Source organism: Centrocercus urophasianus, unplaced genomic scaffold (assembly GCF_019232065.1).
Source record: "Centrocercus urophasianus isolate 14NV4802_14NV808 unplaced genomic scaffold, USGS_Curo_1.0 seq_12, whole genome shotgun sequence".
NCBI lineage: Eukaryota > Metazoa > Chordata > Aves > Galliformes > Phasianidae > Centrocercus > Centrocercus urophasianus.
The window spans coordinates 29,061,976-29,076,894 of NW_024884364.1; the positions used below are offsets into that span (position 1 = coordinate 29,061,976).

The 14,919-nt window shown below is 37.2% G+C and overlaps 1 protein-coding gene across 5 annotated transcripts in view; it reads left to right on the top strand.

The window, feature by feature from the left end:
• The window catches only part of SON (SON DNA and RNA binding protein), a 37,888-nt gene that overhangs the window by 20,023 nt on the left and 2,946 nt on the right, over window positions 1-14,919 (top strand). For 4 of the 5 annotated variants that reach the window (XM_042810774.1, XM_042810773.1, XM_042810772.1 and 1 more), the window contains 3 exons: window positions 3,066-3,176; window positions 3,546-3,662; window positions 11,046-11,193. In XM_042810774.1, coding sequence (XP_042666708.1) covers window positions 3,066-3,176; window positions 3,546-3,662; window positions 11,046-11,193 — 376 coding nt within the window. Of the gene's footprint in view, window positions 1-3,065; window positions 3,177-3,545; window positions 3,663-10,249; window positions 10,330-11,045; window positions 11,194-14,919 lie in introns of those variants that run through there. The other variant, XM_042810776.1, reaches the window with a different exon arrangement.

Sequence of the window (14,919 nt, forward strand, 5' to 3'; positions counted from 1 at the left end):
GGCAAGTGCTGATGATTTGTTTATTGATTATGTAGAAGAGGACTTGAAAAATGACATTGGAGTAAATACATTCAACATAGCTTTCTTTCCATTCTGTCATGTGTATCCTTATAAATGCTTGTAACTGTTTTGTCTGTTTTTATATTTTGTGAATAAATATTTTTATTTGCATTTACCTTAACGTGGTTTGTGTTAAGGGTGATTTCAAGGGTCAGTAACTGACAGCAGAACATACTGTTCCCTTGTGCTCGGCAATCCTTAACCTTGAAATACAGGAATATTCGTGTAGGAATAGGATTTCCATGTGTATCTCTAGAGAGTTGGGAAGGTAATAAAGTGCTCCTCTGCTTAATGTTAGGACTAATTGTTTTAAGTGTTTGTGGGACTGCCTGCGGGTGAAATTGCTTCTCTGGAGCAGAATAAGCCAGGTCCCTTGCTGCTGGAGCTGAGGTAAAGAGGGAACTTGCTTGAATCCTCAGGAGGTTTGGCGTATAATTTCCCTCATTTCGTTTGCTTGCCAATTTTGGTAGCTGTTTGTCACAGTTCTGATTTCAAGTAAATTTCAGTATTTGAAAGAAAACACAATAAAAGCATAACAATAAGCCAGTTATGCAGGTAATAGAATAAGTTATAGGATAATGTAGCCTAAAACTGCCCTGCTAAAATATTACAGGTGCTTTTAATAAAACGTTAGATTTATTAAATGCTGTTAGTGTAGGTATTTGTGGTGGTAGAAGATAAAGGAAAAGCTCTTGCCTCAATTAATCTCAAGTATCAGCGTGTTTACAGAAGACAGAAACACGGAAGAAGCAAATTATGTTTGAAAACTTGAAAGTCCAGAGATAGAATGCTGTAGTTTAAGATACAGCAATGGCTCATGTGCAGAGAAGCCCTCTTGATCTAAAAGTGCATAAAATGCATTTAGTGTATCAGTAGACTTATAAAGTGTGTCAAAATTGTGTTTTTATTGTCACCACTTCCTGCTTGCTTCAGTATTTGTCTGGGGGAAAAATGTTATTGAAACTCAAGACTGGAAAGACAGAACTCAGGAGTAGCATGCTGAACATGGAACTGTTTTACTTGACTAAATAATAACAACTTTTCATACTTCAAGCAGAGATTTTTTTTTTTTTCCCGAGATCCAAAGCTGCCATCGAATGCCTTGACATAATACAAAGCCTTGATGGTCTCCAAAATGGTGACTGACCATGTGGGGAAAGTGTATGGGAATTCTAACTAACCAGGGTATCTGCTAATAGGCCCCAGTCCGGTAAAGCACTAAAGTACACATGTGTATTTAAGTATGCGAGTGGTCCCGATGTGATTTCAGTGGACTACTTGCATGCCTATGTGTATTGCTGGATTGAAGCTTTTGGTGAGTAGAATAACTTTTATTTATCTCCTGAAGCAGTTTCTCAAATGAAACATAGAACTATTTGAACTGTACAGGGGGGATCTTCTTAACATGAGAAAGTGTACATTGCTGACAAGTGTTCTTCTACATACATGAATATCACGTTGCGTTAAAAAAGAAAGAATTTCAGTTCTTCTAGTAACTTGTTTGTAATGTATGTTTTTGTCATCTGAGATAATAAATAAACATTGAAGTCAGTTTCATAGACATACAGGCGGTGAGGATTTCCGGTCTGTCTTTCTCAGTACCAGGTGGTTTAGCAGCATGATATGGGATTAATTTACTGGAGGACATACTTTTTGTCTGAGGCAGGGAGAACAAATAAACCCATCTTTCCCCATTTGAAACTAAGATTTAATAGCCAGAATAATAATTTTAAAGAAATCATGTATTATGCTACTGTAGACATTTGTCTGCCTTGTGCTGGTTTTTCAATATTTAGTAAATTCTTGACATGTTTCTTATGATGGGAATTTTTGTGGATAAACTTTATCTTTACAGCAGAGACAATTCTAAACTAATTCCAGTTTCTTCCACTGGCCTTTTATTCTAGTATAATGTGAGAGGCTAAGGTAATGAGATGATGACTAACTTAAGTCTTTTGTAATACAAAGTAAAACAAAAAAAGACAACAAAAACAAAACCCTAAATCATCAATCTAATTAATGTCTGTATGCCACTTGCTGTTTTGGCTATTGAGTTTCTTCTGTGCTTTCCAGCCCTTTACAGTCTCCTTTACATGCTTATATTCAATTAAATTTCATTTGTCTCTGATCACTGTTGCTTTTCTCCTTTCAAAACAGTATGGTCCACAAAATGCACATCATTTAAAGAGTAAGGCACAAATACTCTTACATAAGGGTTGTATACAGCTCTTAATTTATCTTTACAACCTCAAATGGTTTGATTTTCCTTCTTGGTTCCTTTATATGTAGAGGTTTGCACTGAACTTCTTCATTTATTACATATTTTTACCCACTGGGTTCTGATCAGTTATATGCAAGATGGTTTCAATTTTTTTTTTCTTAAATTTTTGTTCTGGTTCAACAGCACAGATATAAATGATCTTTTACTAAACAGTTAATTTTGCATGCTATCAGTCTGTTTTCATTTTTATGTAAGTCTTTTTTAGGCTGAAGATAAAACATTCTATGCACTAAAACCATGTTTGTGGGATGCATGTCAGTCTTGCTGTAATTCTTCTGCACACATAAGTTGAAGTCCTTAATGGGGTATTTGTGTGAACAGCTCAATATAAAGGCCCTTGCCTAAATTTTGTAGCTAAACTATATTTAATACTGTTAGTTAATAAGATTCCACTGAATTCTTAATGTCTTAGGCATTAAAACCTACAACTTTCAATGACCAAAGTATTTATTTGAAAATAAATCTTTAGATAATCTGTAGATGCTGCATTTGTACTTCAGATTTTGTATTTGTTTAGCAAACATCAAGAGTGTGTGTACATAATAAATAGTCTGAGAATTTCTTTTTGTTTTCACATTGCCATTTTGTATGTCAAGCTAACTATTTAATGTTTAGAACAACTCTATAGTATTTGTGGCACTTGTTCTACAATGGATTTTTTTCCAGGTCAAATGGGTGATACTTTTCTCTAATGTATTTTTAAGAATCATATTTTTCTTCCTAGGGTGTGGACATAACTGCAGCTATGAATGATCGAGCGTTGGCTCAGAAAAGACTTAACGAAAACACGTTTGATTTAGAGGCCATGTGCATGTTAAATCGTGCACAGGAACAGGTATGTTGCTCTTTTCATCAATCAACTTAAAAAGTGCAAATGTTTGCTTTTCGTATCACTGTTATTTCCTACTGTGTTTAAGTACAGTGTTTGAAAGTCCAGCTTATAGGGATGTCTTTAAAAATTTTGCCTTTAATTTGCACTTCATAATACTAGTACTGAGGATAAAAAAACCATGAGCCAAAACCTGCTAGACTCTGAGCTCAGCCTTCAGGGTTAATGTTAAAAGATGCTCAGCTTTTTTGAGATATCTGCTTTGAAATAAGTTTTGTCAATTTGGTAAGTGTAAGACAAGACTCATAACAGTTACTGAGAGTAGAAAAATAAGAAAAATTTTATTCCAGTCTTACGTTGATTTTTATTTTCTAGATTGATGCCTGGGCTCAATCAAACTCCATACCTGGCCAATTCACAGGAAGTACTGGAGCACAGATCTTGTCCTCGGATGAGCTAACCAACAGTGGTCCTCAAGCGTGGATTAGAAAGGTAGAAGTTATGCAGACATACTTGTCTGAATATCACGTACTAAATGTTAGCAAAAGTACTGGAACATGCCAAAAAAAAGGCCTTGAAACTTATGGTAATGCATGTATCAAATGCAACAAACAGATTGAGTTAAAACTTTCTTTGATCAGTTTTACTACTTGCTGCTGCTGTGTTCATTTTTGGTATGCATTAAGATGTTGAACATGACATTTCAGTTGAGCGTCTAAAGTACCGCAATAAGATGTGCGTCTGTTACTTGAGTCACATTGGTACGTACATACTTACACTGAAATGACATTCATGATACTGGTATGGTTGCAATGGTAGGTCCATCACTACTTCTGTGGGATTGGGGCAGATCAGGCAAGGAGGTTTGATCCTGGTGTCATTGAAGTTGATGATGTTTTGGCATCAACTTCAGTGAGCCAAGTCCCAGAAGGCCCATTCTGTTTGACTTGGTTCCATTTGATGGTTACTGCTTTGCCTCTATTTGCATCACCAGTGTTTTCTGGGATCCAAAGATTTGGAATATTAAACCAGGAGTTGCAACTGGGTTAAATAAGTATGAGATTATCTTACAGTGAAATAGTTACCTCTTACTGCAGAGTAATACTGGCTTATTTAGGTTGTGCGATGCGTCATACATACATGCGTTTTGTAAGTTTTATAAGTCATGCTTCATCTTTGAAAATGAATGCTGAACTGATACTCTTTCAAGAAGTAGAACTGAGGAATTCAAGCAATATCCATTTTGCAAGCAAAATGAATAATGAGTTATCATGGTTACTCTCACAAGGAATGTAGTTGAGTATGTGCTGTGTTTGCTTATCCTTCTGGAATTAAGATGACCCTCAGAACTGGTAGGTTAGACTTGAAACTTAGTGAAAGTTTTCCACAAAACTTTATGTGAACTTTGAACATGGAAGTCTGGAAATACGATGTAGTAAAACTAGAAATATTTTTTGTGAAGATTCATTAATTTATTTTTCACTTTGTGTAGCCAAGCAATACAGAGAGCCAGGCAACACAGAGATACAAATTACTTGTTAGATGGGGATCTTTTGGCTTCTTTGTATTAATATTGAGTGTAGATTATACAGTCTTATTTTAAAAATTATAAACTTCTGAGATTTTAACAAAATATTGATTGCAATAAATGTCCTTGCCACTGGAATTTAGAAATAAAAAGCACTCAGCAGGCAGGTGCGTTGATGAGAAAAGGAGAGCTTTTTTACCAAGAGGCTTGAAAGATTAGCAAGCCTACCGAGGGTTCTGTCTTTCTGCTTATGTTGAGTGGAATTTCAAGACAAAGGAAAGGGAGCATCTCTTTCCCAACTCTCCTTTTCTCATCCTCTTTTCCGTCCTTGAATTTCTGCGGTGGTGCCCTTCTGTGCCTTGCAGTAACAGGAATGTCCACTGACAACAACAACAGCAAAGTAGAGTTGTGTTATCTCTTGGTCTTTTAACTTCACTCTGTGGTCTGATTGGAGAAGGAAAAAAAAAAAAAAAGCTTTATATGGAGAAAATTAAAGAAGAGCCTGGTGTCTGGTTTGTGGTGGACATAACTACTGTGAGGAGCAGAAGCATAAACTGGGGTGTTTTATTGAATCTAGAATTAAGAGTGAACCAGCAGAAGCACTTCTGTCTTCCTAGTAGCTGTAAAAATAGAGTGGTTTGCAGTAGTAGGCATCCTCCCTAGCAAGCGTCGTGTGGTTTGTCAGAATGGAGGCCGCTACTGCAAACAAGAAGAGTTGTTGGATGAAGATGAGGAGGACACAGTCCTCCTTCCTGCTCGGCATTCCTCAGCTTGACTTCTTCTGCTCTTTCTAGGTTCCATACTTGTGCACACATTGCCATCATATCCACAGGATGACACGTAGTTAAAGCCATGCGCCCTTTCCAAAATACCTCAGGGCTAAAGAAGTCTCTGAATGTTTCCAGGAATGGTGGGGCCAGTGAAAACCTTGATAAAACTTAGGTTTGATTAACTCAATGTGAAGTCATTTCCTTTGGTTGTAGGGTGATTTCACAGGAAATAAAAAAAAAAAAAAAGTGAATTAGGGATAATGAGTTGTGAATGCATGTTATCTTTCTCAGTGACATGAATACAACCATGAAATGCAAAGTACAGGTTGTATTTCACTTAGATACTTGAAATTGTGTAACTTGGTTCCTTTTTAAGTATGCAACGTAACACTTGAAGTTAGACTTCTATTCACTGTCTTTTTTTTTTTCGTCCTAAGAAAATAATGTATTTTTAACATCAGAAAACAAAAGTATTTGTAAACTTCATCTGCCGGTAGGGCTGTGAGATTTCTTCAGTTATGTGGCAAGTATAAATTAATGCACATTTCTGACTAAACGTGGCTTACTGAAGGCATTTTTCTTAGGAGATAGCCATAAGCACTTGCTATGGGAGGACTCATGGACACATTCAGAAGAGACAGAGCCCATGCCAGCTAGGTGTTTGTGTATCAGTATCCATAGAAAATCTATCTGCGTGTGCAGACACTGTGCTTCATAGAGATACTGACTAGACGAGGTAGCTGTAACAAAATGTAAGAGCAGTGTCAGGAGGGGAGTAAAGCTGAAGCACTTAGGGAACTCGTTTGAAAAGTGCTTTTGTCACTTTGCATTTCCTGGGTATTAGCATCTTTCTTTTTCTATTCTTTTTATTGTTACTTCTTTTAAAAATGACGCTGGAGAGGTAATATGTACTCAAACAAAAATGTCTGCAAATTTCAGTTCTACCTCAACAAAATTTTGAGGGCTTTAGTTATTGAAATGGTTAATGTGACACATTTGAAGGAGAGACACACCAATTAGAAGTAAGGTTGGTTTGTTTAAGTTACGCACTAATTTGTGGTGTTTATTGAGCAGTATTCATAAAGGAATAATATATCGTTAGGTTTCTCGTATCATCAAACAGTTATAAACAGTATTATCTTCTCTTCTGAAAAGTGATTTCTGTTTCAGTTCATCACCATTGGTGTAATCAGTTCACAAATACAACTTGTTTCAGGGGTTGCTGTTTGTTTTTTTTACTTTTTATTTATTTATTTATTTATTTATTTATTTATTACAAATACACAGTGCTGATGACAAACTAGTGGAAGTGGTCAGAATATGTCCAGGCAAGTTCTCTTGAGGTCTGCTTGTTCAGACTTTTCCAGTCACCCCTTGTTTCTGGGTTTACCAGCTATATCATTCTAATACCCTAAATTTGCCCCCCAAAAGGAGGTTTTTATAACATTTTACATGCACAGTGTAATGCTTGGGATTTGTTTCATTTGGTTGTGCTAAGGCATGCCGCACAGTTTCATAGTGGCTGCTAGAATGCTGTGTTTTGCATCTCAAGTTCTGAGAAGTCAAATCCTTTATTCCCTTATTTTGTAGTCTAGTCACTGCAGGCAAATAAAACACGACCAATAGAGTTAAAACTAAATCTTGTTATTATCATTCACACGCGAGGACTGGCTTGTGTCTTGCCAAGCTCTCCTTCTAGCAAGGCAGTCTATCAGAACGTTGATGTTCTTAGTGCCTTGCATGACACAGTGAGCTTTATTTGGAATTGAAGGCCAGATGGCAAGGCAGATCATGTGTTGGTTACACTGGACTGGCTTCCTCTGCACTTGGTCAGAGAAAAATCTTTTTTCAGTCAACCGCAGATGGGTTTTTATTCCTTGTATGCAGAAGCTGTGAAGAGGATTTCTAAGACCGATGGTGAGTGTAGTCTTTGCAAGGCATTTGTAGGAATTCTTCAAGAGCGTATCATAGAATCACAGAATGGCCTGGGTTAAAAGGGTCACAATGATACCTAGTTTCAACTCCCCTGCTATGTATGGGGTTGCCAACTACTAGACCAGGCTGCCCAAAGCCACATCTCCCTCTTGTGTCAGGGAAGGAATATGGCTGCTGTTGAAAGCGTCACAGTGTCATGGAAACCTCAGCTACGCTGCGAGTTTCACCAAGTATACTTGTACTGCACTCGTAAGTTCTGTGGAGTCATTCTTAGAGTAATCTCACAAACATCTCATGAGCTACAGCTGAAACGATTCAACTAAGAGCCTGTAAGGCTGTGTTGTATTTTGTTTAATAAAGAATTGCTCAGAGAAACCTGCCTTCTGGCAGAGAGCTTGGGCTTTAGTGCCGTGTCAGCTTTGTGAGAAGAATATTTTCTTCTTAAACAACAGCAGTCGATAATGTTCATCAAGATCTCTCAGGTAATTGTGGCTTTAATATTTTGAGCTTCGCAAGTGCTGTTTTATAGATTATTCCATTCATTGCTGTATATAATGTTTTTTTCAAAGACAGATGTTGCAGTCAAATAATGGTGACTGTCCAACTCATAGTGTCTTTCATCAAAAAGCTGTAAAATCATTTTTTACCTTTCTTTTTATTTTATTTTAAAGGCCTTACATGGTAATTCAAACTTTTGTGGTTTATTTTGCTGGTAATGTTGATTTTCTCCCTCTCCCCCCAGTATATTGCCCTAAGGTAGTTAAAATTACTGAAAAAAATTCTGAAATGATCAGGTTTTACTGCTTAGCCTGCTTTTTAAAGAAATGGTAGCAACACAAGAATTTGGCTTATTAGTTGTCTCCATCTGCTGGCGGAATTGAAGTGTGCTTTATTTGTCTGACTTCATGGAGTTTAGAGATCAAAATAGGAAAAAATGACATCATATTTTCATGGTGGTCTACTAAAATTGGGATTAGAAAGATTGTAGTTATTTTCTGAATGATTCTTTCGTTCTCTCAACAGTAACCAAGTACTTCAAAACTTGGGGTTAGTTGTACTGACTGCTATTCAACTTCATATCCTCCTGGGATGGAGCTGGAGAGGTACCACACTATCGGGTATCTCTGTGAGACAAATCTTTTCAGTTTCAAAACTGGAAAGATCTTATTTCTCTACTTCTATTAACATTCTAGTATATTTACATTTTCAAATGCCATTACTCATAGTCCATTAAACAATGGAGTGAGTATGTCAGTACTAAACATGTCCATGGAATATAATTGTACAGGTGGCATTAGAGAATCATATTTATTATTTGAAAGATAAATTTTTGAAGAAGTTTTTTCCCAGCTGACAGCCTTGTCTGTTTGATCAGTAACCTGAATCAGTAGGCTTCTTCTTGCTTCCTTCATATTGTGGTTAGAATTACCTTGTTCAACCCAGCAACATGATGCACAACTACGACTCTTCTGTAATGAAACAAAACTTAATCATTTCTAATTGTTGTTTCAGTTATGCTGTGCATGTTAAAGAATCAGCATATGTAAAAATTCCTACTTAAATTATCAGGTGGGAACACTAGGCCAGGTGTGGTTTTGTTTTTTAGAGGGTTTTTTTTTTTTTTTTTTTTTTTTTAAATTATTATTTTTTAATGAACTGCATTTTAGAATTTAAAACTCTGGGTATTTCCAGTGTTTGGAATTTATTTGATCTCTGATAATTCCTAACGTAGGAGCTCAAGGATTTAATTTTTGACTCTGAGGAGCACTATGTTGTTTTCCTTTTTCTTTGTACACCACCTCCAAGCCCCAAGTTAGTGCCTTGGAAGGTGTGCTGGGAAAGCTAGAGCAGCCTCATTGGGAAATTGCACTCTTTCACTTGTGAACTGAATACACACTGGTGGTAATGAAACAGATGTTCATATTGTAAATTCTATTATTGCAAAGCAGGTACAAAAGAGGAATCGGAACCCAGGGTGACATTGACTGGGGTTTGTATCATTCTCGGCATGGTTGCCCTTTTCTTATGAGAGGTTCCTGGAAAAGAGTGGGGAGGATGAAAATGGAAGTAAGTAAAAGCTATTCTAGGCGTATAGCTTGAGGCAGTCTGTATCAAAGGAACGATCGTCTCTGTGCACACACACTGCATGGTCTGCACCAGTCAAAAAAGTAATTTCACGGGAGAGGTGAGCTTAACCTCTTTCCTCTTCCCCCGGAGCACCTTGATATTAAATGCAGCATCCAGTTGCGTGATCGGTAGGAGTTTACTTCACTGTTCAATAGGTGGATATTCGGAGAAGTCTTACCACAATCTTCAGGAATTAGTCTTTTTTATTTTTTATTTTTTTGAACTTGCTGCCACCATTGGATCGTGGGGATTTCACACATGCATCGTGAGTGTGTGTCAGTTGCAAATAATGGACAGTTAATCCCCTTCAAAAGATATTATCCTTGGTCTCTGCAAAAGTAAGACTTCTGTTTTTGTTTATATACAAATTGAAACCAAGGAACTCAATCAGTTATTGTCCAAATCTTAGAAATTCTTACTTTTGCAAGCACAACTCAAAATTAAAGGAAAAAAAAAAAAAGGTTCTATTAATTTGCTTTGAAAGTAAGTGAAAAGTCTACAAAAATATTAGACATTGTATCCTCTAACCTACTATGAGAAATACCTGATGGACTTATCAGTGCCAGTGTGTAAACTTGTATATTTTAAGCCAAGCAGTTTTTTGCTGTGATGGAAATGATTGACTTACTTACTTGGGTCAGCGGGTGGGGCAGAAGAGAGATGATAGTTCACAGAATAACCTGTGAACTTTCACCCCTCTATATGGAAACTTGTTTCAGGGTCAAATCCTTGTAGCTGCCTTCTTGCCACGGTCAATGCCAGCCCTACTATTCACAACACTGCGGCCATCGAGGCCTAGGTACGTAAACATTTAAGGAGTTTTTAAAGTTCTTTACATCAAAACAGATTTTTAAACTTTCTGTTGATAAGCTTTCGACAGTTAACGACTATTGTATTAATTTTGATTTGAAAGAATGTGACGACTGCTGCTGCTAAGCTGTGTGGCTAAGCGCCTTTTTGCCTTTAAAAAAAGAGGAAAGAAAAACCTGTATCTGTGTCATGTGGATTTTCAGAGTAGAACTTGAATGTGCAACTTCTGTATAATAAAGCGGGGGATTTTTTAATATTTAAAATACGTGTAAACACTATTTGTATGTCATTACTAAATGTGCTTGTATTTTGTTCAATAAATAGGTACACTTGGCACGACTGTTGCCAGTTAAACAGTTAAACACTGCCTCCATTCACAAGATGAGAAGAGATGCATTGGAACCAAAGTAGTGTGTTTAAAACTGAACGGTTGTTGTTTTATTAAGTACATACGTCGGAAATGGGTCACTTGGCACTTTTGGATTGCGTTAGGATTTTCTTAAGTTGTTCTTTTTGGAAAATACTGATTTGTGTATTGTGTGTCTGCGTGAATTCTGGTTTATACAGCTGTACATAAAGCTAAGGTGTATTTTTCTGAATTGAGTCTGTGAAAGGTTGTTAGAAACGTTTTTGGAAGCTCCCGCTTGTTTTTTAAAAGCCCAGTCCTAACTTGAGGATTTGTCTTACTTCTCTTTTTCTGGATAGGATCAGTTCTTAAGAGCAGCCCCTGTAACTGGAGGAATGGGAGCTCAGCTGATGAGAAAAATGGGCTGGAGAGAAGGAGAAGGGCTTGGAAAAAACAAAGAAGGCAGCGTCGAGCCTATTATGGTTGACTTTAAGACTGATCGAAAAGGTAAGCACTTCCTTAAGTGTTTTATGACAGTGCAAACTTACGCTTCTTTGGAAGGTAGGCAAAATAGCTTGAAATAGTAAGCTTCTAGGTACAGCTTCCCTGCAAAAATGTACAGAATGATGACTAGTCTTTCAGGGCCTGGATTACTTTTGTAGGTCCTGTCCTTATGCCGGTGAACTCTTCAGGAAGTTCATTGACTTCCCTTAACCTTTGCCTTCCACTTGAAAAAGTGCTTCTCTGTGGTTCTTAAACTGCAGATACACTTCAGTTGGAAATACAGAAAAGGCAAGGACAGGGAAATGAATGGATGAAAAGCCTCTGAGGTTGGCCTAGAGAAAGTGGCTGAAGCAGAAATGGGGCAGGGTAGAAGGTGGAATGCTTGATTGTCTTTAAGCTGTGGTGACAGCTGAAGTCCTTACATGAAGAGAGTGTCACACAGATTTTTAGCTCTTCTGAATGGGTTGTTTACTTTCTTAGCCATTGGATTCAACTGCTTTTCCATTTCCTAGTTTGATCATGTTACAGCTACCTCTGCTCAACTGCAGTGATGTTTCCTTGCTTGCTTTCATTTATTATTTCTCCTCCTTTGTAATGTCCATTATTTCCTCTCCTTTATAAAGTCCATGGCCAGAGGTGGAAAACTGTTGCACTTGTCTCATCTGATAGAAGAGACTTGCCGGCAGCAAGCTGCTTCTTACACTGTCTAACCATGATTTAGACAGTTGGCCATCTTGCCAGCATATTCCGTGTGACTTCTGTATTCAGAGGAGGTGTTTATGAAAAGCTTTCCATCTGAAATACCTACAGAAAATTTTAAAACTTCAAATAATATACATGGAATTTATCGTTTAATTGTTCAATTATGCATGTTATCAAAGTAAACAAATTAACATTGACTGCAGAAATCATCCTTGTAGTTGATCTCCTCAATATTAAAAATAGTGAAAACAAAAAATAAAAAAAATCTCAAACTGGAGATCTTTAACATCTTACATGGATCACAACTGATAGTAAAGCATGAAATGCTTTGAATTATGGATTTGTGCCTGCTTCAGTCAGTGCTCATAATTGAAGAAAACAAAGCATAAAAGTGCAAACGTCATGAAGTTTATTTCTGGAGATGCTAACCTCAGTACAGAGATAGCCATGCTCACTTGATCAAACCAGTGGTTAAAACACAAAATAATTCAGTTTGAATATTAAGGTAGAACAGGAGAAATCCTAAGTTAGGAAAAGACCTATTGCTTTTCAAATTCTTAAAACCTAGCAGTATACTACGATTTTATAAGCAGAAGTGCAGCAGTTTGAAATTGCAGGACACAACAATAGTGTACATTTCAGTTTAATGTGAACGATGTGCAGACTTGCTTTTCAGCTATTTTTCTTTGCAACCTTTCCATTTAAAGGGGGAAAAGATACTCTGGTGACAGTGATTACCAAGAAAGTATCAGAAAAGTGTTCTTTCTGTAACTGTTATTCAGTTGCTCTGGTCTTTGTAGGTGCTGTCTCGTGCTGGTAAGAGTTCTTTCAGTGTAGTTTTATGAATGTCAGTCAGAGGGAGGAAATTGAGAACAGTCAATTTGAATGTTATTTTTTTAAAGCAGCCTGCATAATGCAAGAGTGGATTTTTGTGATGAGGAGGGAAGAGTTAGCTGTTAATTTTATTGCTTGCGTTGTTTCATATCACAGGAGAGAGGCAGTACTGTTGCACAACCTGTGACTGTTTCATAAATTAAAACATTTTTAGTGCTACACAGCTTTGTTACAGCTCAAGTTTCTCATCTTAGAAAGTGTACACCCGGGTCTTCGTGTGGTTTCAGATAGAAATTTCCTTGTGGAATTTTCAATTGAAATTTGAAGGTGTGAAGCAGGTTCAGATCCGCGTTGTGCTGGGCAGTCTGTAAGAGAGCTTGGTGTCTGCTCAGTGACACGGGGAAGCAGTGAGATGGAGCTCAAAGAGAGCAGTCTGGCACGTGGTAGATCACCTGTAAATACTGCTAACCTTTGTGATGGATGGGCTTTGCTTAATTCTTATCTGTTTAATACATATGTTTTTATATGTCTTTAATAGATGAAGTGTTTGATTTTTCACCAAAAAAATCTGAATGTGTTGTGTTGATATAGAATACTTACTAATAGTGGGCTAAGTATACATTTGTAAGTGACAGCTTATTATGGAGAAGCAAGTGCTTCATGTGTTGTAAAGGAGTAGCTGAACAGTGATTATATATTTGAGACAATTAGGTGAAAAACTTGATACGCAAGTGTTCTTAAATGTTTACATGTGTAGAAAGTCAAACCTTCCTAAGTTCAGTGTGGAGGCTTAAAGACTCTTAAAGGCTTTAGAAGAAACCACTTGGTATATGTATGCCACTGGAAGGTGGAAGTTTTTATACGAGGTCTGTCAGTAAGTAACCAGTTTGCAGATCAAAACAAAAAAACAACAAGCACACAACCAAAACCAAACCCCAACCAATCTGAAACACAAGCAGACAGAAACCTCCACGTTTTTAGAACTTATCTCCAAAATAAAATATTGTTTTTAGGTATGGGAACAAGCAGTTTGCTGAGGAGCTATTTATTGGGTTGTACTAAGACATGAACCAAAGGTCTGCCTGTGCCATGGCTTTTCATTAGACCTTGTTTTTTCTGGACACCAAGTCACATCTGTGATCCTCTGAGAGGCAGCATTGAAACAGAAGCCTTCTTGTGCTTTGCTGTCATCCAGTAAGTTGCTGTTGTCTCTGTTTAAAGGAGCTTGGTGCACCAGCTCTCAGCAAATAGCAGAGCTGATTGGAGTCTGTTGCAGCCTTTCTGAGAATCCACCATGACAGGGGTGAGATGTGGAGGGAGGGAAAAGCAATATTAATGCAGATGAATGAACTAAGAGTTTTTTGTTTGGGGGAAACTTCTTGGATGTTTTTCATATCAGCTTCTGTAAGGAGGGGAAAAAAAAAAGGAAAAGACTGTGTGGCTTAATGCCACCTGAGAAGTCATGTAAGAGCTGCATGAATGTTGGGATGAAAATCTGGTAAGGAGAGGAAGGTTTTCTTTTCAAGTAAAACCAGTAAGCAAGCAAAAAAAAAAAAAAAAAAAAAGCTGAAGGAACAGAAGGAACTGGAAACAAGTGCAGTATCTCCATGTCTTTATTCACCAAAGCAAGGAACAGAAACAAAGAGAGGTAAGGAACAAAGTAATACTGAAGGAATGAAGTCTTGAGAAGTTTTGAACCACCATTCACCACATATTTAGTTCAGTTACAGGTATTTAAGGTAAGGGCAAAATGAATGGAAAGAAACCTGAGTCTCTTGGTAAGTACGGTGTAGTTATTGGTATTTGGTACATTTTTGACAGTTGTTATGCTTTATCCTTTGCTCTTGAGAGATTTCAAAAGCAAAAGTGTTTGGCTTCTGTGTTTCACAGTGGCTTCCACTGAAACTTGTTACTCCTGCTGGGCCCAGTTGCATGTTTATCTGGTACTTCGTATTTCAGTGTGACTGAAATCAATGTAATTAGGCTGTGAACTTGGACATGAAATATATACCCCTAATAAAGAAAGCACAATGTTGGAAGTGTTACTGCTGTTTCATGTGATAAAAGGACGTGCTCGATACACTCTGTATAGTCAAATACTTCACATGCCTAGTATGCTTAAGGGCAAACTGTTAAGATATTGGATGGCTTTTGGGTTGCACGACACATGTTAATAGTGAACAAGAAGATGTC